Genomic DNA, 26,150 nt, shown 5'->3' on the forward strand with positions numbered 1-26,150 from the left:
AACTTTATATTTTAAAGGCTATTTTTATAACTTTTTGAATTATTTTTCATTTCTTTTGCCCAATTTCCTATAGGATTTGTAGTGCCCCCTCCCTTTTTAAAAGATTTATTTATTTACTTGAAAGGCAGAGTGACAGAGAAAGAGGAAGAGATAGAGAGAGAGAGACAGAGAGAGAGAGAGAGAGAGAGAGAGAGAGACAGAGAGGCCTTGTATCTATTGGGTCACTCCCCAAATGCCTGCAATAGCCAGGATTGGAGTAGGCTGAAGCCAGGAGCTAGGAACTCCATCCAACTCTACTCCATTGGTGGCAGCAACCCATCATCCACTGCCTTCTCAGGCACATTAGCAGGAAGCTGGATTGGAAGCACAACAGCCAGGACTCAAACCAGCACTCCAATATAGGATGCCTGCATTGCAACCCATGGCTTAACACATTACACCAGAATTCCGGTCCCTCTTCCTTTATTTATGTATATTTTTTATTTTTTAAAGATTTATTTATCTGAAAGAGTTACACAGAGAGAAAGAGAAACAGAGATATCTTCTAACTGCTGGTTCAGTAACCAGATGGCCACAACTACTGGGACTGGGCCAGGCTGAAGCCAGGAGCCAGGAGCCTCTTCCAGGTGTACCATTTGGGTGGCAGGGGCCCAAACACTTGGGCCATCTTTTGCTGCGTTTCCCAGGCCATTGGCAGAGAGCTGGATTTGAAGTGGAGCAGTTGAGACTTGAACTGGCACCCATATGGGACGCCGGTGTTGCAGGCAGTGGGTCAACCCACTATACTATGACTCCAGTCCCAGGTTTTATTTTGTTTCCCTTTTTGTTCCTTTTTGTCTTTAAGGATCCTTTGCAAGTTAAGGACGTTAGTCCCCTGCCTCCCACTGTGATAGATAAATAATTCTTCCTAGGTTGGCTTTTTGCTATTCAAAAGTTTTCCTTATGCTCAATTTGGAGGAATTCAATCATGTTCTCTTCTATGTTTGTAGTTTTATTCTTTAACTTGTACCTGTCTGATCCATGTGTAGTTTATTCACATATGTGATGTGAATTTATCTTTTTGCATATATAAAATGGTTAATGTAAAAAAGAGACACATACATACATATATCAGATCATAGAGTTTTCAGTATCTGTGCAAATTTCCTTCCCTTGATGTAGATGAGCCTGGATATATAATGAAATGCTAACTTCACAGAAGTCAGGGTGTATTGACACCTGGGTTTGGTGAGGGATACCTTGTTTGCTACTGCAGCTCCTTACAGTAGATCATTTTATATAGGACAATTAATGGGAAATTGGAGGAGGATCTTTGCAAATTTGTTGCCCAATTACAAATACATTTTCATAATTTGTTTTTGTGATATAAGCATAGCTTTAGGATATCTGTCAGGTTCTGATACTTTTTTGAAATAATCATAACCAGTAATTGTGAATAGACACAGTCTTAAAAACTGTTTGTATTTTTCTCTTGGGCATTTTCTCTCATGGATGGGAAGTCCCTTCTGAAGGATTGGAAAATTAGGCCACCCTGTGCCCTCATGGCTGTAGGTTTTTACAAAGCATTTGATGATTTTTTTCTTTTAGCTTCCTTATTTAGTATTAATTCAAGCACTTGACTGTGATGTATTTATTTTAAAAGATTTATTTATTCTTTTGAGAGGCAGAGTTACAGAGAGAGGTAGAGACAGAGACAGAGAGAGAGAGAAAGGGAGGGAGGGTGGGAGAGGGGACTCATCCTTTTGTTCACTTTCCAAATGGCTGCAATGACCAGGGCTGGGCTAGGTGGAAGCCAGGAGCCAGGATGTTCTTCTGGTCTCCCACATGGATGCAGGGACCTTAGCACTTAGCCCATCCTCTACTGCTTTCCCAGGCTGTTAGCAGGGGGCTGGATCAGAAGCGGAGCAGCTGGGACTCAAACCAGTACCCATATAGGATGCCAGCACTACAGGCGGAGGCTTAACCTATTATGCCACGGCACTGACCCGACTACAGTGTAAATTGAAGATAAGTTATGGGACCAGTGCTGTGGTGTAGCAGTTAAAGCTGCCGCCTGCAGGACTGGCATCCATATAAGCACTGCTTTGAGTCCCAGCTGCTCCACTTCCATTCCATTCTCTGTTATGGCCTGGGAAAGCAGTAGAATATGGCCTAACTGCTTGAGCCCTTGCACCTACATGGGAGACCTGGAAGAAGCTCCGGGCTCCTGGCTTCAGATTGGCTAAGCTCTAGCCATTGTGGCCATTTGGGGAGTGAACCAACAGATGGAAGACTTCTGTCTCTCTGCCTCTGCCTCTCTGTAACTCTGCCTTTCAAATAAAAAAAAAACTTTAAAAAATATATATAAGTTATCTCAAAAGTGAAGAGGATGGGCCAGAGCTGTGGTGCTGTGGGTTAAAGCCCCGGTCTGAAGTGCCAGCATCCCATATAGGTCCCGGTTCCAGTCCCAGCTGCTCCACTTCTGATCTAGTTCCTTACTAATGTGCCTGGGAAAGCAGTGGATGATGGCCCAAGTGCTAGGGCCCCTGCATCCTTGTGGGGGACCCAGAAAAAGCTCCTGGCTTCGACCTTGCTCAGCTCTGGTCATTGCGGTCATTTGGGGAGTGAACCAGAGGATGGAAGACTTCTCTCTCTGTCTCTGCCTCTCTCTGTGACTAAGCCTTTCAAATAAATAAAAATAAATTAAAAAAAAAGAAAAAAATAAAGGGTAGATGGAGAAAAGGGAGAGGGAGGGAAGGTAGGGAGGAGAAAGGCATTATCTTGATATTCTCAGAACTGTATATATGAACTGTATTGAACTAAGAATTAAAAAAATTAAAAAGTTAAGCATAACTAATCCCTTTTCCATTTTAAAAGTATAAAATGGAAATGTATTTTGTTTTCCAAGTGTATCACCCACTGACTACATGTTTCTGTGATTTTTCTCAAGGATGTAGAGTATGGTAGAAAGGCCTCTGGGAAACTGAAAGGAGAGAATTCCTTCTGCCCAGATACTTTTCCTTTTTCTTTCAAAGTTTGCTACTGGTGTTTATGACATTGGAAGCTGTAGAAACACTTTCTGTTTTGTTTGTTTGTTTGTTTTGACAGGCAGAGTTAGACAGTGGGAGAGAAAGACAGAGAGAAAGGTCTTCCTTCCATTGGTTCACCCCCCAAATGGCCACTACAGTCGGCGCGCTGCACCGATCCAAAACCAGGAGCCAGGTGCTTCCTCCTGATCTCCCATGCGGGTGCAGGGCCCAGCACTTGGGCCATCCTCCACTGCCTTCCCGGGCCACAGCAGAGAGCTGGATTGGAAGAGGAGCAACCAGGACAGAATCCGGCGCCCCGACCGGGACTAGACCCCGGGGTGCCGGTGCCGCAGGTGGAGGATTAGCCTAGTGAGCCTCGGCACCTGCCGTCACTTTCTGTTTTAACAAATATGTCAATTCTCATTTTATTTAGACATTTTAAAAACTGTATATTACCATTTTTCAAAAAAGTTGATACATACCATTGGCTAAGCTCTCAGTAGTTAGGAGATACTATTATTCTGGTATGTGCTTGGCCATAAAGATGGTCTGCATGAATATATTGAACACCTATCCTGGTGTAGTCCTGCCTATGATAAGCAAAATTTGTGAATGTTGTACAGCTAATATTACCTGAGAGTATAGCTTTGCTAATATAATTTATTTAGTAACAAGTTTTTCTTTTGTTTATTTGGTAAGCTAATGTATATTTAATTCTATTGTTGCTGACCTCAAAGGGGTAGTATAGTATAATGAAAAGAGCAAATAAAGTGAGGTTTAATCTTTATCAGTTACTCTGTGACATGGGACAAGATTCTTAGCTTGCCTGGATCTCAGTTCCATCATTTGCAGAAATGATCATGGTGGTACATCATGAGGATTAAGTGAGGTAATATATGCATGAACTATTCCTAGGAAGCTGCTAGAACATGGTGTGGAGTGAACTGTAATTGTCATTGTTAATTCTGAGTTATTACTTTTTCAAGAACTTAGATGTCTTTCTGGTGAAAGATGATGGATACAGTTAATATTGTATGGTGATGAAGAATGTGAACGTGAACTCATTTTCTGGTCTCTCCTTTGGCTAATTTCCAAGTTATTCATAATTTGCAACTGTGGTCAAATTATGGCAGCAGGCAAAGAAAGTGAGGCTTAAAATTGCAAACATCATTCCTGTTTATAATTAAAATTGGCACAACTGTATGCAGATTGCTATAGATAGCACAGAATTCTGCAGCCATGGCTCTCATTCTTTTTGATCCCTGCTTTAAAATCAGTCAGCTTGTCCAGTAATTAGAAGGCACCGAGGAGATGAGTGTGTTCACCTTGTCCTCACCTACCTGAAGGTGCCCCATAGATGAGAGGAGCATCGATACTTCCGAAATTTTGTCATTGCACAAAGATAGACACAGGAGCCTGGTGTTGGAAAGCTGATTATCCTAGTTCTGGGAGGAGATGATGGGGAGAAAAGAGAAAGGAGAGTGGGTGATGGGTCCCTCCACATCTGCGTAGTAGTCTCCACTTCCCATTTTCTCCACACCTCTTCGTATTCCCCTTTTTCTTGGCTCTCATGGTTTTAGTAGGATTTGTATTTTTAGGGTTTGTGTGCTTGCTCATATTTGTAGTTTAATTTATTGAAATAGAATTCTTTTTTTTTGTTTGTTTGTTTAGAACAGGATAACATCCATGCAACATATATTCCTATTTTCTTCCTTTTCTCTCAGCAAAACCAAAGCCCAGTCTCTCATTTCCTCATATTTGCAAATTTTTCCTACCTAGCTTTCTGAAGATGAGTATCATGATTAATTTCTATACCATAGAATAAATTCTATTTATTGCTCTATTCTTTTGCCTGTTAGATAGTACCCTTACTAACCTTAAAGTGGTTCCATTTAAGTGATGAGAAATTGAAGCACAGAGTTTTGAGATCACATAATGTACTATTATTTGCCTTTTCAGCACTTCACCCTTCTATTTTAATATCCCTCATGCACCAAATAGATTCCAGGAAAACACCAGCTGAAGTATTGCTAAATGCTTCCATCTAATCCAAAGTGCAACTAAGTAACGAATAATGATTACCCAATGACCAGTTCAGAGAAGTTAATTTATTATGATTTTACTTTAAACAATTAAAAGCATAAAAGGCACAGAGTGAACTAACAGATGCAGTCTAACAGATTATTCATCTCCTTTCAGCAGTGTACTGTAAATTGGGTCTTCTCAAAACTCACTCTAACCAAATGGATAAGGTTCTGTTTAAGGAAGCACAGGAAAGCTTTTCTGTTTCCTTGACAACTAGTTCTTCTAGGTGAGTATCTGCCCCGACTGGCAGAATTGAAGCAATTCCTTGTGATTTGGGTGAAGTGATTTTCTGAGTATTCCAAGTCCTCACGTGCACTGCCTTTCTTAAACGTGGACTGTTCTGTTTCCAGAGAATCATGAGGTCCTTTTTACTGTCCTTACATGAACGCTTTTGTAGTTAGTATGAGAGGACTGAGGATTTGGTTTTTGCTCTACTTTTAGGCCTCCAATTCTCTTCCTCACAAGCTCTTTATACAAATTAGTCATATTCATGAAAAAGCATTGTTTTTAAGTACCTTACCAGCCTGTGTTTCAAGTGGCTGTGGGAGGGACACCTTTCATTTGTAATCTTGACCCTCTGTTGGCTTTTACCCATCTTAATTCTACATGTTGCATTTCAGAAGGATATCATGGAGAAAACCCTAGTTTCAAACTCTGCATATTTTGTAGTCCAAGAGTAGCTTTCTGATTTCAGCTTGACTGACAGATCATTTTACCATGTAACTAGTTAGACAAGTACCCAGGCAAGTATTTTAATTTGAATTATTTAAAAAAGTGACATTTAATGAAAAGTACAATTATTAAAAATTCATTTAACCCTGTGAATTTTTTTCTTAAAATTTAAAAATATTATTTTAAAATTACTATTATTTTCATAAATCTTTATTAGGATTTTTCTTCATATGTGAACTGGTTCCATCTGTCACATATCTTATTCTAGTCAAATTGTGTTGGAGCATTTGTTCTTACATTGATTACAGCACTAATTATACAGAAAAATAATATTGCTTTAGTGTATGTTAGTGGTTATTCAGAACTTTATAGTTTAAAGCAAGAGGTACTTTCTTGATTTGTTACATGAATAACTGTTAGAATATAATTTAGGATGTAATTTAGCTTTTTAAATTAACTGACATTTTAACTTTTATAAATATTAATGTCTCATGTATTAATTGTGCCTTTTTAGTTGTTTTAAACTGTTTTCAATGAGAATAGAGCCCAATGGTCAGAATTTATTTATTGCCAGTTCTTTGTATAAACAGCTTTATATGTTCATTTAATGTTTTTAATGTAAAATTTTTTTTTTTTCATTTTATTTGAGAGATAGATATCTTACATCCACTGGTTCACTCCCCAGATGCTCACAATGGGCAGGGCTAGGCCAGGTCTAACCCAGGAGCCTGGAACTCAATCCAGGTTTTCCACATGAGTGCCAGAGACCCAAGTATTTGAACCATTATCTGCTGCCTCCCAGGGTGCACATTAGCAATAAGCTGGATCAGAAACAAAGGACCAAGCCTTCCCATATGTGTTGCGGATATCCCAAGTGGTAACTTAGCCTCTGTGCCAAATGTCTGTCCCTGTATTCTCATTTTCAAGAAAGGAGCAAGATGCATTTGTGTTGATCTATTAAACGTCTAAATATGCTTTTGACCGGAAAAATAGTGTTCCCTAAGTAGTGCTGTTGAAAGAGATGGCAGGGTATACATAAATTTCCTACTTTGTGACTAGTTGCATGAGTACATCTTAGGGGTTCTTTTTATTAGTTCTGAAGCTTGCTAAATATGACAAAGACTTGTGTTATTTCAGGGTACTCTGCTAGCTTGTGAGTGTCTGGATCAGATTAAATAATGGACAAAACAGGAGTCTGGGACTTTCTAGTTAACAGGTAATTGTATGACTTTTCAGGTGGCCTCCTGATAGCATCTGCTCATTTTGGTGCATATGTGTGTGGGACAGACATAGACTACAACACAGTTCATGGCTTGGGTGAGTAGAGGTCTTAGACATTGTATTGTCTTTGTTGTTGTACCAAATATGCCTTTGAAATCGTTTTAAATGTCATTATTTTAACAACATTATGATATAATTTTACTTCACAACAAAACTTCATTGGGTGTCCGTTTTTTATGAAGTGATCTGTGTGCAATGTCATCTCTTTGGGGATCACAGAGATGAATGAGAAAAGGATCTCTCAGGGGCATTTGTAGACATAGTAAGAAAGATTCCACTCCCCACTTAAAAACAAAACAAAACAAAACAAAAAAACCCACAAACTATAAAATTGTGAACTCCAAGATTGGGAGGGAAGAAATAGAAGAAAGAGACTAGCCATTTTATAATCAGTATGTGCTGTTAATAAAACATAGTTTATATTTTGGGTTATCACTATTTATTCAACGTTTGCACATGGAGTGGAAACTGGATTAATATCTAGTCTTTGAAATCCCATATGTATTTTAAATTTTGTAACTGGCCTACACATCTTTGAAACACTGAAGGTGACAATAACTTGAAAGATTCTGCCTTAAACTGATACACCATCTGTTTTGCCTGTAAGGTGATTTTGGGTAGTATTTTAAATTCTAGAAGCTTTGCTGATGATGTATGATTGGATGAAAACTGAAAGAAGTTTTTCCTTATGGCTGAATAGTGTTAAAAATTTCAAGTTTCATGGATGATTTTGAGAATATGTTTATGTTCTTCCATTATTATAACTTGAGTCAGCCATTAGAGCACTCTTTTCCTGTTCTTCACTCAGTGTGTTACCACATAGGTGAGAATTTAATATCCTGTTTTCTTTTGGTGAGGGAATTTGAGGTATTGCACTGATGCCCTACCTTATTTCCTATTCTGGCTTTAAGGGATTAGTAGTAGTTAGTAGGAGGAAAATGAGTTATATTTTATCGAGTTTACATAACCAGGCTGACAAGAATGTTAGAGCAATATGTTAGAGTACACAAAGTGCTAATAATTCTCCCTGATTGCTTTTAGTAGAAGCAATGTATTTGCTTTAAGCAAATTGTCCTATAAATTTTATTTGAATTTTTATTATAAAGTTATACTTAGAAAGTTATATTATAACCTTCCGTCTACTGGAATAGAATTCTGATTGAGGTGGAGTTTCTTGGGAGCTTATCCAAATGCTCCTGTGTGTGCTCTGTTTCTTGCACTTCTGATCTCTATTGTATTCTAAAATATTCTCAGGTCTCTCCTGTTTAAAAATACAAGGCCTTTTCTATCAGTCTTAAAGAGGTCTGCTACTACCGATTTCCTCTTTCTTTTGCCAGAATGCTTCTTGAGAACCTAATATTTATTTACTGTCATCTTCCTTATTTCTCAGTGTCATTCTGCCCATTGTATACTAGCTTCCATGCTGTTGTTCTGTTGACAAGAGGAGAGAAGAGAGGAGGGGAGGGGAGGGAAGGAGAGAAGAAGAGGCTGAGACTGTGTTTTGCTGAGGCTACAAATCCACGACTTCTATTGACTCTCATCCTGTGAAGGTTTGCCTTCGTTGAGTTTCCACCTCAGTCTCCTAAGGCCCTGTGATTTCTTTCATCTGATCACCTATTGCTTTTCCTCATGCCTGTATCTTTGTGTTGAGGCTGGTGCTGTGGCACAGTAGGTAAAGCTGCTGCCTGCAGTGCTGGCATTCCATATGGGCACCAGTTCAAGTCCCAGCTGCTCTGTTTCTGATCCCGCTCTCTGTTATGGCCTGGGAAAGCAGTGGAAGATGGCCCTTGTGCTTGGGCCCCTGTGTCCACGTGGGAGACCCAGAGGAAGCTCCTGGCTCTGGGCTTTGGATTGGATCGGCCCAACTCCAGCACTGCGGCTGTTTTGGGAGAGAACCAATGGGTGGAAGACTTTCTCTCTGCCTCTGTGTAACTTTGCCTTTCAAATAAATAAATTAAAAATCTAAAAAAAAGAAAAAAAATCATTTCCTTCTTCGATGCATTTTTAAGGTTTGTTTTTATTGTGAAGTAGATTGTAGTACAGAAAGGTGTATAAAAATGTAAGGGTAACTATAGAGCACACCGTTAACTACTATCTAGCTTAACAAAAATATCTTTCATTCATGTGGATTCATCTTAAATTTATATTCTGATTTCTTCCAAGTATATTTATTCTGGTCTTCAACTATCTACTGAATATCTGACCATTGAGTAGCTCTTCCTGAATACTTGACAGTTACCATCAGGTTTATGAAGATTGATGTATCTTAAGTGAATCTCATCTCTTTTTCTAAGTTTATTGTTCCTCCTAGTTTCTCTGATGTTCTCATCCACTCATGTCTCTCTCTTTTAAGATTTATTTATTTGTTTGAAAGGCAGAGTTATGCAGAGGCAGAGAGAGAGAAAAAGAGAGGTCTTCCTTCCACTGGTTCACTCCCCAGGTGGCCGCAAAGGCCAGAGCTGCGCCATTCCGAAGCCAGGAGCCAGGAGCTTCTTCTGTGTCTCTCATGCGGGTGCAGGAGCCCAAGGATTTGGGCCATCTTCTACTGCTTTCCCAGATCATAGCAGAGAGCTGGATCGGAATTGGAGCACAGGGGACTCAAACTGGCACCAATATAGGATGCCAGCATGGCAGGTGATGGCTTTATCTACCACGCCACAGTGCTGGCCCCCCACTCATGTCTCTTAAACTAGAAGGTTTTGAACTTTCTTCTTCAACCCTCTCTTAACTTCTGCTTGAACTTTTCATCAGTAATATGTCCATTTCCCCTCATTCTCCACCATCACAGTGACTACATTCCTCAAGTTAGCACCCTTCGTTTCCATTTCATTTGTGATTCTTCACTGTTGCTGCTTGGGACTGTTTATTGCTAGAGGAAGAGACCATGTTCTGTTCAACTGTGCACCAGTTAAATGCTTTGTGCTTAGTACTGGATGTGTTTGAAAGCAGTTTTACTTGGAAGGTGATAAAACAAGATCAACTAGATTTCAGTACATTTTACTGTTTTTATAATCTATTTTACAATAAGTTGAAATAAAAATACTATACATAAATTTAATATTTTAAGTGGACACAAATATTGTTTTTGGGTAACTGTGGATTTAGATGAGCTAAAAATTTACGTCGAGTTAAACACCAGAAGATTAGAATGCTCTCGAATTAACTAATACTTTCTATCTTCCCTCACCTTTTCCTTCAGGAAAGGCTAGTAGGAAAAACCAGAAATGGAGAGGACCAGATGAAAACATTAGAGCAAATCTTCGTCAGTATGGTTTAGAGAAATTTTACCTTGATGTCCTGGTTTCAGATGCATCTAAACCTTCCTGGAGAAAGGGCACATATTTTGATGCAATCATCACTGATCGTAAGTTGTTTTTATAGAAGTTTCGGTAGGATAAGTTTCCTAAAGTCATTTACATTTGAAGTACCAAATCTATCAATATATAGACAAAATGCCAACTTGTGTTGGTATTCCTGTCACTCGCAACAGCTTCATAGAGTAAGAAGGGGAGAATTGTTAATGTAGGCCACTGTACCAATTTAAGTACTTAAGGGTTACTCTTTCATTTTTTTAAACCAATATGATGTTGCCATCCATTTTTACATCCCTATATATTAACTTGCCATCCATTTTCTCTTATAGCTTATTTTTTGAGGCTTATATTTATTTTATTAACTGTAAATGCTTACCAGTATACCAACTGAAGCCATAATGTCATTCACATTGATCAAGTCTTTGAGTAAAGGAGCAGATGTTGTGGCACAGTGAGTTAAGCCACCACTTTGGACACTCACATCCGATATTGGAGTGCCTAGTACAAAGTTCTGCCTCCGCTGCAGATCCAACTTGCTGATAATGCACCTTGGAGGCAGCGGATGATAGCTCAAGTGTGTGAGTTCCTGCCAGTCAAGGGGGGACTCAGATGGAGTCCCTGATTCGTGGCTTCAGTTGGGGCTGGCCTCCAGCTGTTGCAGGCATTTTGGGAGTGAACCAGTGGATCAAAGATCTCTCTTGCACTCTGCCTTTCAGATAAATAAATAAATAAATAAATCTTTAAAAAAAGTTTGTAAAAGAATTTCAGATGTCATACATTTCTCCATGTGTAAGATTTTGTTTTTGTAGGGCCTGTTTTCCCTGGCATCTCATTTGCAGAGGTACAAGAACTTAGGAGTGCTGTGAACCACTGGACTGGTAAACTCAGTGAGTTTCCAGAATGTTCATGAGCACTTATTTTCCATGCCTGATGAGACTTTTGGGCTTGTTAGGCAGCCTAGCTAAGAATAGATCTGCCTTTCTGTAGTATTTGGCAGTAAATCTATAAATAATGTCAAAGTTAAGCCCTCTGTCTGAGCCCTCCTGCGTTCTTTGGTAACTTAGCTGCTTTCCACACTAACAAAAGGAAAATTTATTTTCAAGGTATTATGGTAGCATTAAATATACTTTAAGACAATTGGATGAGTTTTTATTAACATTTTGTTCTCACGTTTGTGTGTGTGTGTGTGTGTATGTATAAAATACATTTTTTTTCCTTGAATAACTTGAGAGTAGGTTGCATACATTGTGGCCCTCTATCCTTGTCCTTCAGTATGTTTGTCCTAAGAGTAGGGATTGTGTCTTAGAGAGCCAAAGTACATTTACCAGTTTGAGGAAATCAATATAACACTTTAATCTCCACTTTGTCCTCTAGTTTTGTCAGTTGACCAATAATGTCCATTATAGTATGCTTTTTCCCTCTAGTACAGGACCTAAATAGGCTCAGGTATTTCATTTAGTAATGATATCTTTTCAGCCTTCTTTAATTGTAACACCTGCCTATCCTTCCTCTTTTCTGACACATTTTTGAAGAACACAAATTTTTATGTTCTATAGCTCCTCGAATGAAATAATGCACACAAGATGTAGTGTCCTCACAGTGTCTCATTTGGAATTGCATCATATCTACCTGTCCCTCATTGGTGGTTTGGTGAATTTTGACTGTTTTCATTGCCGCTGTTTCTGTCTAGCTCCATATGGTATCAGAGAATCTACCAGAAGAACAGGTTCACAAAAGGAAATACCAAAGGGAATAGAAAAGTGGTAAGTGAAATTTAAATATAATGGTTTAGTACTTTTAAAAGACGCATGGTTTTAATTAAGCAGTCTTAAAATTTTTTACTGATTTTTGAAATTTTGTCTTCTTTGTATAGTCCAGAAAGCCACGTTCCTGTTTCCTTGAGTTATCATCTGAGTGATATGTTTTTCGACCTGTTAAACTTTGCAGCTGAGACCCTTGTATTAGGTGGAAGACTAGTCTATTGGTTACCAGTGTATACACCAGAGTATGTAATCTTATTTTTAACTTCATTTTACCCATGGTATTTGCATAGCTAGCGTACTTTTTCCTTATCTCTAATTGTATTGAGGATCTCTTTTATTTAATGTGTATTAACTGCCTTTGTCTACCAACAGATGTGTATGAAATAGTACCCTTGCTCTTATTGATTGAATTGCTTTGACCTTTATATTTTATATCAGGCTTCGGCAAATGAGAGTTTTTGGACCAAATATGGTCCTCAGCCTGTTTTTTCTAAGGTGCTTGAGCTATGTCTGGTATTTTTTTTTTTTTTTTTAAAGATTCACTTATTAGAAAGGCAGAGTGACAGAGAAAGAGGGAGAGACAGAGAGAGATTTTCTGTTCACTGGTCCTTTCCTCAAATGCCACAACATCTGTGGCTGGGCCAAGCATAAGCCAAGCACCTGGAACTCAATCCAGGTCTCCCACATGGGTGGCAGAGGCCCATACTTGGGCCATCTTCTGCCGCTCTCCCAGGCACATCAGCAGAGAGCTGGATTGGAAGCAGAGCAGTTTGTACTGGAACAGGTACTCCTGTATAGGATGCCAGTGGAGCAGGTGGTAACTTAACCTGCTGTGTAACAATGCTGTCCTCAATTTTAAAATTTTTAAAAAGTTGCTGAAACAACTTGTGATAGAAACATATGTAACCCACAAAATATAAAATATTCCGTGGCCCATTTGCAGGAAAGAATTGCCAAGCCCTATATTTACATACTTAGATACTTAGTCCAGCCCCTGATATATTGGCTATTATGGTAAACTTAAATATAATATTTTTTTTAAACTAAGACCAAGACAAAAAACATGCATATTTTTAAAGCTCTGATTATGTTCAATGTAATTGGTTTAAATTTTGTTATTCAGTAACTATTAAGTATGAACAAAGCTATATACATTACATCACTAGTGAGAGACAATGTTGAACAAGATGAGATCTTCAGATTTGAATGAGAGTTTTCAAACTTAAAATTTGGTTATTTATTCCATCTGCTATGGAAATATTTTTAAAAATTATTGTAATTCTTATATTTATAAAGCATAATTATACAGAAAAAGCATTTTGGTTCAGTGGGAACTTGTCTGTCTTTTCATGATGTTGATTGAGTAGGCTCTTAGCATCTCCTCTCTGTAACTCTTTCAGAAAAAAATTTGAAAATTTCTAAGTACATTTAATGAAAGGGATGTTTTAAAAGTCAAAAAGGGAAACATTTTTTATTCTTTCCTTACCGTAGATGTTTTACCAAAAGATAGTCTTTTTTTTTTTTTTTAATATTTTTTTATTTGAAAGTCAGAGGCAGAGAGAGAGAGAAAAAGGTCTTCCGTCTGCTGGTTCACTCCCCAAATGGCTGCTATAGCCAGAGGTGGGCTAATCTGAAGCCAGGAGCCAGGAGCTTCTTCCAAGTCTCCCATGTGGAAAAAGGGGCCCATCTTCTACTGCTTTCCCAGCCCATAGCAGAGAGCTAGATTGGAAATGGAGCAGCCAGGACTTGAACCGGCGTCCATATGAGATGTAGGCACTGCAGGTGGCGGCTTTACCCGCTACACCATAACGCTGGTCCCCAAAAGATAGATTTCTACCAGATAGATGGGAAGACTCCTATGGCATTTACTTCCTCGCATCTGTCCTCTGGATAGTTACTTCCAGGACTTCTGATGCTTATTACTAGACTTCTGCCTTCTCCCTAAGACTAAAAGTTGTCTTATTGATGAATGTAGTTAGGAGTTTACGTTAGAAAAATGAACAGTATTTACTTTTGCAGTATATATCCTCTGAAATCTTTCCTTTTTCAAAAACAACAATATCAATAAATTTAAGACTGACATTATCTGCAACCTTGAAATAATAGTCTTGCTTTCTGAGTTCAGCAGTTTAGAATTAGTTTGGTTATGTATTATTGAAAATGTAGCTTTTTATTGAATCGGGAATAAAAAGGAATTCAATTTAAAATTGTTTTTTAGCACTGATAATTTTTTTAATTAATACATTTATTTGAGAGGCAGAATTAGAGAGGTCTTCCAGATGCTAGTTCCCTCCTCAAATGGCCAAAATGGCCAGAGCTGGGCCAATCCAAAGCCAGGACCCAGGAGCTTCTTCCTAGTCTCCCAAGTGGATGCAGGGGCCCAAACACTTGGGCCGTCTTCTATTGCTTTCCCAGGCTATAAGCCAAGAATTGGATCGGAAGAGGAGAAGTCAGGACATGAACCGGTGCACATATGGGAAGCTAGCACCGCAGGCTGAGGCCTAGCCTACTATGCCACAGCACCTACTGCCAGCACTAATAATTTTAAGTCTTCTGTGTTTTGAGTGTAGTCAATATAGGCTTTCAGTTCTACTGTTGAACTATTTTATTTAGCCAAATTCTGTTGTATGATTCAGGTTTAAAAATAAGAATCACATTCTAATGCAGCTCAGGTACTTTTATCCAAATGATGTTCCTTCATGCTTGGAATCAAACTTGGAATAAAATGATAATATAAAGCTCATAAATTCTATTGTTAAACTAAATAAATGCTGGTAACATAGTTTCAGCAGTTTAACATCATTCATGTCATAAATGTTCAATAAAATTATATTGGTTTTGTAGTTTTAGATTTGATTTATAAATTTGTTCTTGTTTTTTATAGTTATATAAGAGTTACAAGCATTAGAGATTTATATCTAATTTATGTCTGTGCATATTTAAGTGACATTTTGATAAAAATGCCTACAGCAATCCCACCAGGAAATAAAAAGGTTTTTCCCTTTAAAAGAGGGTACGTTACTAAGGTTGACAGACGTTATTTCAGTTATTCACAGGCCCTGCTATTGGAAGCTAAATATCAAAACTTCATGGTCTCTATTTCCCCTTTTTATTTTAGTCTCAATGATGGGGTAGTATATATTCCTTAATATCATGTGTGCTTTGTAGAAAGATTCCAAACTTGAAGTCAACTGCTGTTTTAAAAAAAGTACATTTCTGACTATCTGATGAACATGAAAAATTGTTAGATGAAGTCCAGTCTGCAGTGGTCATGACTTGTTGGAAAGCTCTAAGGAAGAAGGCAGAGAACGCCTTCAAGAGAATTCTTTCCACTGATAAAAAAGTGAAGTGCATTATGAACGCTGCTTGCTAAGTGGGTGGTGATGGTTTTGAACATGTGCTTGAGGTAATGAGCGAGAGCTTGGTGAAGGTCACAGGGACCTAGGAAAGTCAGTAAGAATCATCTTCTCTGTTCAGGCAGTGCAGGTGCTGTACATCTGCAGTCTCCACCACTCATTGTTACAGCTTCAGTTTTATTTCCTGGTTAATGTCACCAGAGGACTGATGTTTATTTCAGTTGTATTTTATTTGAATAATTTTATAAACAACCTCAGTACTGTATTTACAAGCTTAATAGATGTCTCAAGATGTCATCAAAATTTTGCAGGATCACTTCATTTTATAGAGGAAAGTATACACTCTCCAGGACTTTTATACTTTGGGAACTTATTAAAAAAATCTCCAGATAGTCAGTCATGTCAAGGGGTTGTTGGAGCACGTATTTCTGGGTGCCTTATCTGCTCTTGGGGGATCGTTTAGAGTGCGTCACCTTACATTTCTGTGGTTTAAATGTTGAGCACTGGTCAGTAAGACAAATTTGCTTTCTGTCGCTCTTATTCTACAGGTTAAAAATTAAACTGCATTCCTTTGCTGTGGTCATATTAGAATACTTTGCATTTTTAAAGTACAGAATAATGTGGGTTTTATGGATGGTTAGCACATGTAGAATGAAACAGTACAACGTGTAGAGGGAGGATGACCCAAAGCACAGTGGATACCCCCATGATGACTATGTGGGCTGCACATGTGAGTGTTGCTGACCGTCAGTACTTCCTTCTTCAGATACACAGAAGAGATGGTACCCTGGCACCCCTGCCTGACACTCATTAGCAACTGTGAACAGAAGCTTTCCAGTCACACGTCAAGGCGCTTGATCACAATGGAGAAGGTGAAGGAATTTGAGGTAAATTGCTGTAGTATTTTCAGCAGAAATTCTGGAATAATCCAAAGTAGAGATTTCTAAATAATCTTCCTATGGCGGGAGTTTGGGAGTGTTAGTTTTTGACTTTTAAAATCTACAGATGAATTCAGAAACAGGTAGAAGTTGGAGATTTGTGACATTTGGTTGAGGTTAGAGCTAGAGGGTGTAGTAGGATGTAGAAGTTGAATAGAAATAGAAGTTAGCCTGAACTTCTCAGGCTTTACTTGACATTCTTGTTGCTAACTCAGTTATAAAACAGAGTACTCTTAGTTAAACAACTGTTGGCAAATCAGCAACCTATTAGTTACCTTTTTTTTTTTTTTTTTCCCCAAAAGCAGAATCTACTTGATTGCAGGCTGTAATGAAGAGACAATGTTACTTTGTATAAGGAAGGAAGGAAATTTCCCCCTACCTGCTAGGGCTCAACACATAGTATCTTTCTGTCACTCTCTTCTCTGGTAACGTTTATGTTAGAGAAGAAAGAGCAAAGCATCTTGTTATTTCTGGACCAGATCAGAACTGTTATTAATAATGCTTTGTGTTGGAGCTTACTTAAATCTACAACATGTTCTTGGCCTCTACATCTGTGAATGTACAACCAAAGCTCTCCCAAATGTACTGGAAACATGGATGGGCCCCGTCTTTGCTTTAGATAGGAGGGTGGTAGTATCTGAAGATTTTACCACACTCATTCACCTCTCTACTCGCATTTGATTTGTTTTCATCCAACCCTCAACTTATGGATTCTTTCATAATAATGAAAATTTGCATTGTTTTTATACATATTTAATTTTATATCATTCTTTTTATCTTTCATTGTTATTGCCACTTGCCTTTAATTTAATACTATATTACCATATATCTAGTTTATACCAATGGTTTCCTAAATGATCTCTCCTTCACACTTCTAATTCTTATCTGTTAAATGATTCATCCTAAAATACTGCATTTCTTATGTCACTTTATTATGCTGAATCTTTTAGTGACCCCTTATAGCATGAATAATGTTCAGAATTTTCATTGTGCCATAAACTATCCTCAGTAATCAGACTGTAAAGTCAGAGTACTTCAAAAAGCTAAGCTAAACGTGTATAAGTAGTTAATTGGTATCTACTGTATATGATACACACATAGATTTATTGGTATATGTAGTGTTGCTAAAATGAGAGTGTGTGGTAGTCATTTTTAAAGCATAGATACTAGAAGTTTATGTTTAAATGACAGATACTGTGGAATGTCTTTGTACTCATCCTATTTTTGTCTTAGTTGTTCAACTAGATTTACATTTAAATAAACACTCATATTAAGCAGTGATTTTGTTTTATCATAAGGTCTTTTTTTCAAATGATTTAACTAGACATTGCTATTCTCATTTTATCCTGCACAGTTTACTTACTTGGTTAAAGTTTTGTTTTTGGTTTTCTCTTTTGGAAATCAAATCCTATTTCAAGGATGATGGCTTACCTATAAACACTGTAGATTCAGAAATTCCAAGAGTGGTTCCCAAATTGTTGGATACAATGACAACTTCTAAAGTAGTGATTTGGGATAATCAACATATATTCATGTATGTAGTAGAAGCCCTCTTATCTAACATCCATTCCAAACTTAGTTGCTTAATCGACACCAGCTCCTGCTCTGAAACGTACTGCCTAATGCCTGTAATGTGTTACCTACTTTGAGCTTGTGTGGTCTTTGCTATGTCTATATACATCTGCCCCTACCAACTGAATTGTCCATTTTCTAAGAGTCAGTTAGGGTGTTCCTAGAGCCAATTATGCTGGTGTATTTGTTATAGCAGTTGTGTAACCTGATTAAAAGCTAATTAGGCCAGTGGATGCAAGTGTATTAATAAAGTTATGATCCATATAAAAACTAAATTTAATATTTTAGAAACACAGGATAAAGTGAGTTGCTGCAAAGGACTCTGAGTTTGATGTGGGTTAGAGAAAAAGATACCACAATCTGGATTTCTGTACCCAGATTACTTTATGAATCTTGTAAATTCTGACATCATTTCATAGAAGCTAAAATTGGAAATCTTCATAAGTCTTGATTTTATATCAAAAGATTAGTAAGTTAATGTATTATTTAAAAAAAAAAATTAGAGAGCATTCACATATGCTCATTCACATCCCAGCTGGATGCCTTTAACAAAACCAGGAGCCAGAAACAATCCGGGTCCCTCTGATGGGCAGCAGGAACCCAATCATTTGAATCATTGCTGCCTCCCAGAGTCTGCCACAGCCAGCCATGAAACCTAGGCGCTCTGATATGGGATAAAGTCATCTTAACCACTAGGCTAAATGCCTGCCTTAAATATGCAATTTTTTAAGTTAAATAAGGGATGGGTGTTGGATGTAGTGGTGAATATACTGCTTGAGACACCTGTACTCCTTACTGGAATGCTTGGGTTTAAGTCCTGACTCCACTTCTAATTCTAGCTTCCTACTATTGCACACCCTGGAAAGCAGATAACTCAAGTACTTGGATTCTTACCATCCACATGGGAGACTCTACTTCTGTTTTGAGCTCCTGGCTCTGGCCTGACCCAGCCCTGGCTGTTGTGGGCATTTGGGGATTAAACAGTGGTAGAATAGCTCTGTCTGCCTCTGTTTCTCTGCCTTTCAAATAACACTTTTAAAAAGTTTATAAAGAATTTTAATGTGCTTATGAAATATATTTTTTTAATTGTTTATTTGAGAGAGAGAGAGAGACAGAGACAGATAAATTGGGAGATAGAACTTCCATCTGCTGGTTTACCATTCAGAGTCAGCAAAAAGGCTGGAGTCAGGAGCCAGAGCTGGGCATCAGACCCAAGCACTCAAGTGTGGAACATAGGCATCTCAACCAATGTCTTAACTGTAAGGCTAAGCACTTGCCCCTACAAAGTATTTTAATTTTTTCCTGCTTTATTAACTTTTTCAGTTAACTAAGTGTATTGATTTATTTGGGCTTCCTTAACAGAATACCACAGATTGGATGGCTTAAATAATAGAAAGTTATTGTCTCACAGTTCTGGAACCTGGAAGTTCAGGATGCTGGTGCTGGCAGGGTGGGTTTCTGTGGGACCTTTCTTCCTGAGTTGCATATCATTCACCTTCTGGCTGTGATCTCACATGGCTTTTCCTCTGTGTAAATGTCCTCCTGGTGTCTTTATTCTTTTTGAGGACATCAGTCCTGTTGAATTAGGGCCTCACCCGTATTACCTTATTTCATCATAATTACCTCTTTAAAGGTCTTATCTCCAAATATAGACATGTTAGTGGTTAGGGCTTCAAAGTAGGAATTTTAGTGAAGGATACAAATCACTCTATAGCATTAACCATTGCCAATATTTATCTTGTGGAATAAAGGGCTTCTCTAATATGAGGGCACTTTTAAAAGTTCATGGAAACTTGAATTAAAAGATGTTTATTTTGGTATACAAAATTTTGAATCCATGCAGTTTTTCATAATATGTATGTTTCATGAGCTTTTATAGGACCCTTCATGTGCATAGCTTTCAAAAATTTTTTGCTCTAAAATAAGCTTATCATTTAAAAATTTTAATATTAGATTTAACAATTTTTGATTGATATCATATTCACTTTATATGTAAATATTATATACATATTTTTAAAATATTTATTTATTTATTTTGAAAATTGGAATTAGAGAGAGAGAGAGAGATCTTCCATCCACTGGTTCATTCCCCAAGTGACCACAATAGCCAGGGCTAGGCCAGGCTGAAGCCAGGAGTCAAGAGCTTCATCTGGATCTGCCATGTGGCTGCAGGCACCCAAGCACTTGGGCCATCTTCAACTGCCTTTGTAGGCACATTAGCAGGAAGTTAGATTGGAAGTGGAGAAGCCAGTACTTTAACTAGCACCCATATGGGATGCCGCCACTACAGATGGTGGCTTAACCTGCTACGCCACACACTGACCATCTCTATCAAGTTTTTGAGGCACTCTTGTATTAGAATATGCTTTTCTTCTCCTCTCCAGGTCAGTAACTTTTCATATATACATTTGTCTCCTGGTATTTTTTGAGGGAAGTGATGTACTTGATAATTCAAAATGGTAATATTGTAGCTCTTAAAGATCATAGTATTTAATGTAATCGTTTGAATTTATAATGATCACAGTAACTAATATTATTACAGGAGTAAGATTTGTAAGAAACAAAAATGTTATCTTCAGATTTTACAATTTAAATCTGGATATTAGAAAGTAAAGTAAATGACATCAGCATTCTTTACTGTGTGGCCCACATAGTGTTTCAAAGAATTAGAAGGAAGAAGATACATAAAAAGTTCTTTAATAACTAGTGGAGCTACATAATAAATTAGCCATTGCTATTTTAGTGGAAAAACCAAAAAATTAAGACCCACTGTGAACTAATTCCATATTTGTTTCCCCTGAGTTTAATTTGTTTAAGAAAGCTTAATTTTTTTTTTCCAGATTTATGTTTCTCTAAGCAAATTTGAAACTCAAGGAAAAGTAGGCTTTTGAGAATTTCAATCCTATATTAAAATGATTTAAAAAAGGCATTTAACTTGAGTATCCTAATTTTTGTCAGGTATTCTTTTATCACTTCCTTTACAAAGATTTTCAAATTCTTTGTTTTTTAAGGATTGACTTATTTGAAAGGCAAGAGTTACACACAGCAAGAGGGAGAAACTGAGGGATCTTCCCTCCACCGTTCACTCCTCAAATGGCCACAATGACCAGATCTTGGCCAGTCCCTACTTCAGATTTTTTAAGAAAATGAGGAAAAGGGAACTAGCCTTGTGCCGCAGCAGGTTGAGGCACCACTTGCAAAGCCAGCATTCCATGGGATCAGTTCAAGTTCTGACCGCTCTGCTTCTGATCCAGCTTCCTGGTAATGTGCTTGGGAAGGCGATGGACACATTAATATTAGATTTAACAATTTTTGATTGATATCATATTCACTTCATATGTAAATATTGTATACATACTGTATACAATACACATGTGGGAGACCAGGAGGGAGTTCTGGCTCCTGGCTCCTGCCTTTGGCCTGATCTAAATGTGGCTGTTGTGGAAATTTGGGAAATAAATTAATGCATAGGAGATTTCTCTCTGTCTTTCCCTCTGTGTCACTCTATCTTTCAACTAAATAAATGTTTAAAAAAAAAAAAAAAGGAAAAGTCTAATGCTGTAGTTATTTTTTGAAATGGCCTTCATTCTCTAAGACCAAATTTAATCAGTGAGTTTTAACTAGGATAGAATTTACTGTAACTGAAAATACTTTGTCATATTAAATTAATCTTGTTTGGTTTTTGATTAATTACTTCATTTCTACCTTCTGTTTGTATGGAGAAGGGTGTGTATAATTGCAGCAAGATCCTAGTCTTTTATAATACAAGTGATGACATAAAATTGTCAAACAGTTCTCACAGGCATCTAACAAATTATTCACAGGCTTGTTCAGCATTGTTGACTTTGGCAGTGAAAGACTATTAATTTTAGATTTTTACACTTTAGCATACTCCTTTCATTTTTGATTTCTCACTTGTTAGGTTTAACTTCAGTATAACTTCTGGTCCATTGCATATGTTGTTACAAAATATTCTCCCTTCCCCCCTTTTAAAATGTAAACTTAAGTTCTATCTAGCGTGTCTAAAGAATATGGATATCTTACAAAATAGTTTTTAGGCTTGCTTATTGTGCCTAAGTCCTAACGAAGGAAGTTCTTGATTAGTGTGTTAAAATCATGAAATGGCCTGAGAGGAAGAGCCAGGGTTATTTCCTGTTGATGGGTTCTGAAAGTCAAGAGAATGAAAAGTAGTACTTAAAAAAAAAAAAAAAAAGTATTTATTTGAAAGTCAGACAGAGAGAGAGAGAGAGACAGACAGACAGAAGGAGAGAAATCTTAATCTGTTGGTTCACTCCCCATGTGGCCACAAAGGCCAGGGCTGGGCCAAACCAAAACCAGGAGCTAGGAGCTTCATCTGAGTCTCTCCTGTGAGTATAGGGGCCCAAGTACTTTGGCCATCTGCCGCTGCTTTCCCAGGTACCATTAGCAGAGAGCTGGATCGGAAGTGGAGCAGACAGCACTTGAACCAGCTCCTATATGGGATGCTAGGAACTACAAAAGGCAGTCTAACCTGCTGTGCGCTGGTCATTTAATTTTACTACCACTCATTTCTTCTCTCAACACAGTAAATAGCTACATTGCTATATAGGATTATGGTCACAGTGGTTATTCCTGTAAAATTCATTTTCTCATAAAATTCCTAAGATAGGGACTGGTGTTATGGTGTAGTCCATAAAGCTGCAGTCTGTGATGCTGGCATCCCACATAGGCACTGTTTGAGTCCTGGCTGGTCCACTTCCTATCCAGTTCCCTGCTAATGGCTTGGGAAAAGCAGTGGAAGCTAGCCCAAGTGTTTGGAACCCTGCTACCCATGTGGGAGAGCCAGAAGAAGCTCCTGGCTCCTGGCATCAGCTAGGCCCTGCCCTGGCTATTGCTGCCACTTTGGGGAAAAAATCAGCAGATGGAAGATCTCTCCATCTCTCCCTTTCTCTGTTACACTGACTTTCAAACAAACAAACTTTAAAAAGCATAGTAAAGTAAAATTCCTAGGATAAAAATGCTGATCTCCAGGATTGTTCAGAGCAGATCAGACTATGAGATTAATAGTTATGTCTTCAATGAAAGTCACCTAACACAACCTTTTCTACCAGAATCTCCTTGAACAGATGAGAATATACCCCAAGTAACTCTTCTCAAGATTTCCTTGGAATTTTTCCAAAATATTCATGTAATATAGTCTGTTCTATAATAGATAATATTTTAAATATAAAAAATTTCTTTAAATTAGCATTGCATCAAATGAACCACCATGTGCTCTTTAAAAAAAAGAGTTACTGGCCGGCACCGTGGCTCACTAGGCACCCCGGCAGGGCACCGGTCGGGACACCGGATTCTGTCCTGGTTGCTCCTCTCCCAGTCCAGCTCTCTGCTGTGGCCTGGGAAGGCAGTGGAGGATGGCCCAAGTGCTTGGGCCCTGCACCCGCATGGGAGACCAGGAGAAGCACCTGGCTCCTGGCTTCGGATCAGTGCAGCACACCGGCCGTGGCAGCCATTTGGGGGGTGAACCAATGGAAGGAAGGCCTTTCTCTCTGTCTCTCTCTCTCACTGTCTAACTCTGCCTGTCAAAAAAAAAAAAAAAAAAAGAGTTACTTATCTAGTAATTTGAAAGGCAAAGTAATACAGAGAGAGAGATCTTCCATTCACTGACTCATTCCCCAAATGGCCACAACAGCCAGAGCTGGACCAGGCTGAAACCAGGTGTCAGGAACTTCATCCTGGTCTCCCACTTGCTTGGGCCATCATCTTCTGCTGTCTCAGCTGTCTCAGATACATAAGCCGGAAGCTAGATTAGAAGTGTTACAGCCAAGACTCCCGCTGGTGTTCTTATATGGGATGCTGGTGTCACAGTAGCCCACTGCACCACAGTGCCAATCCATCTTTCATGACTTCTGTACCTGATGTGCTATCACAAATTTCTAGTAATTTATGAAGTACTAAGTATAGGTAAGTTTAGTTCTGGATATCATATGGATTTTAACTTAGACTGAAGTTATACTACTGTATAAATCAGTTGTCATTTTATAAAGAGCTGGTTTAATGAGGGGCTATTGGAAGGTTACAGTGGCAAGTGATGAAAGTTTACATGTTTTTTTTTTTTTTTTTGGATTGAGTGAAAGAGTCTAGCACATGAGGCAGATGAATTCAGTGATCAGAATGGTGTGTGCCCCAAATTGAGGGTTTTGACTCAAGGAAGTTGAAAAGGGAGAAGGAACCATTAACACTATAACAATATTTTTTAAATGAGGAAGGGAGAGAATCTACCCTGGGGTCACCTGAGAACAGATTTATGGATGCCTTGAAGTTGAAGAAACTAAGTCTTTATTCTATGCAGTTTGCATATTAGAGTGATATTATTGGGGCTGGCGCCGTGGCGCAGTGGGTTAATCCTCTGCCTGCAGTGCCGGCATCTCATATGGGTGCCAATTCTAGTCCTGGCTGCTCCTCTTCCAATCCGGCTCTCTGCTGTGGCCTGGGAAAGTGGTAGAGGATGGCCCAAGTCCTTAGGCCTCTGCACCCACATGGGAGACCAGGAAGAAGCTCTTGGCTCCTGGCTTCAGATCAGTGCAGCTCCAGCCATTGCGGCCATTTGGGGAGTAAACCATCGGATGGAAGACCTCTCTTTCTGTCTCTCCCTCTCACTGTCTGTAACTCTACCTCTCAAATAAATAAATAAAAATAAAATATTAACAAAAAAAATGATATTACCATTGCTCATTATAAACTGTGCTGTTGTGTTAGCATAATATGTGTGACTATTTTTGTTGTTAGTAATGTGGATTTTGCCTTTTGATTAGTCCTATGAAAGATTAGAAATTAGATAGAAATACCCTTTGGTAGGATATAGATGATACATCATTTATTGATCGGAAAAATAAGGATGACACTAAGTAAGGATGTGCTATGGTAATTAGACATAAACTCAGTCAGGATCTTAACATTAACAAGTATTCATTATTGTCAAAATGTGGCACAAGAGAGGAGGGGAGAGAGAGAGAAACATTTAAAACAATCATTTAGCAAAGGAAGTCAAATGGAAAGAAATTTGCATTATATTTTAGTTTGAGGTGTTTGGAAAAATCTTCTAGAAGTAGATATTCTAAATGAATTTGCTTTTGCTGTTAATAGTACTTTGTCTTGAGTTGTAACTCTGGAGGATCATCATTTCACTTTTTTTTTTTTTTTTTAAGTCTGCAACTAAACTAACTTATTTGCCAAACTGGATTTTTTTTTTCTTTTGTTAAGTTTGTGCTGTCTTAATGGTTGTAAATAATTGTTTCTGGTATACCAAGAAGAAGCAAAAGTCTGTTCTTCATCATTTCCAGGAAAGGCAATCAATGAAGGTATCTGAATCCTGCAACTCCGGTTGCACTGTTTTATTTGTAGGAATGAACAGTTAATTGAAGGCAGAGAGAGAATATGGTCTAGCTCTAATGCTCATGTTTTCGAGCTATGACAGTAAAACAGTCTTTAAAATACTAGTGTTATAGAATCTTAGGCAGAGATCAGTTGCAAAATGCAAATAAGATTCAGGGATCCCAAGGTTTAGGGAAATAGAAAGTCTCTAGGCAGAGTCAATATCATCCTCTGGTGCTTCTCTTATAATTCTTACATGAGTGACAGATTTCCTGCTTTGTTAAGATTATTTTTCTTGATTTAATATATGGTTATATAACTTTAGAATTATCTTTCTAGTGTTTTTCAAGTTTCAAACATGAGCTTGTATCCACTTCTCATTCTGTGACCCGCCAAAACTTCAACCCTGAGTTTTTCATATGTTATTTTTTGACTTAAACATAAACATACCATTTAATGAATAATTATAAAGTGAATATCTATGTCATCATTACATCAAGGTGAAGATTACAGAGTACTGCAGCATACTGTTTGCTCATAAACACCTCCCTTTGCAGGTATAACCACTATTCTGATATTTTTAAAATTTTTTATTTATTTGAAAGCCTGAGAGAGACAGAAATATTCTATCTGCTGGTTTACTCCCCAAATGCCCACAGCAAAAGCCCAAGCCTGGAACTCCATCTGGGTTTCCCACATGGGTGGCCAAGACCCAAGTACTCAGACCGTCATCTACTGTCTCTCAGGATGTGTGTTAGGAGGAATTTGCTTTCCTTTGTAGTATTACCACTGGTAAATTCATCCCTAA

General features: G+C 38.1%; 1 protein-coding gene across 2 annotated transcripts in view; it reads left to right on the forward strand.

Annotated features, from left to right (window-relative positions):
* The window catches only part of TRMT11 (tRNA methyltransferase 11 homolog), a 57,871-nt gene that overhangs the window by 20,698 nt on the left and 11,023 nt on the right, over positions 1-26,150 (forward strand). For both annotated transcript variants that reach the window (XM_062186728.1, XM_062186729.1), the window contains exons 8-12: positions 7,002-7,082; positions 10,246-10,410; positions 12,051-12,123; positions 12,234-12,365; positions 16,246-16,366. In XM_062186728.1, coding sequence (XP_062042712.1) covers positions 7,002-7,082; positions 10,246-10,410; positions 12,051-12,123; positions 12,234-12,365; positions 16,246-16,366 — 572 coding nt within the window. The remainder of the gene's footprint in view (positions 1-7,001; positions 7,083-10,245; positions 10,411-12,050; positions 12,124-12,233; positions 12,366-16,245; positions 16,367-26,150) is intronic.

This window comes from Lepus europaeus, chromosome 3 (genome assembly GCF_033115175.1).
Source record: "Lepus europaeus isolate LE1 chromosome 3, mLepTim1.pri, whole genome shotgun sequence".
In the NCBI taxonomy this organism is placed as follows: Eukaryota; Metazoa; Chordata; class Mammalia; order Lagomorpha; family Leporidae; genus Lepus; species Lepus europaeus.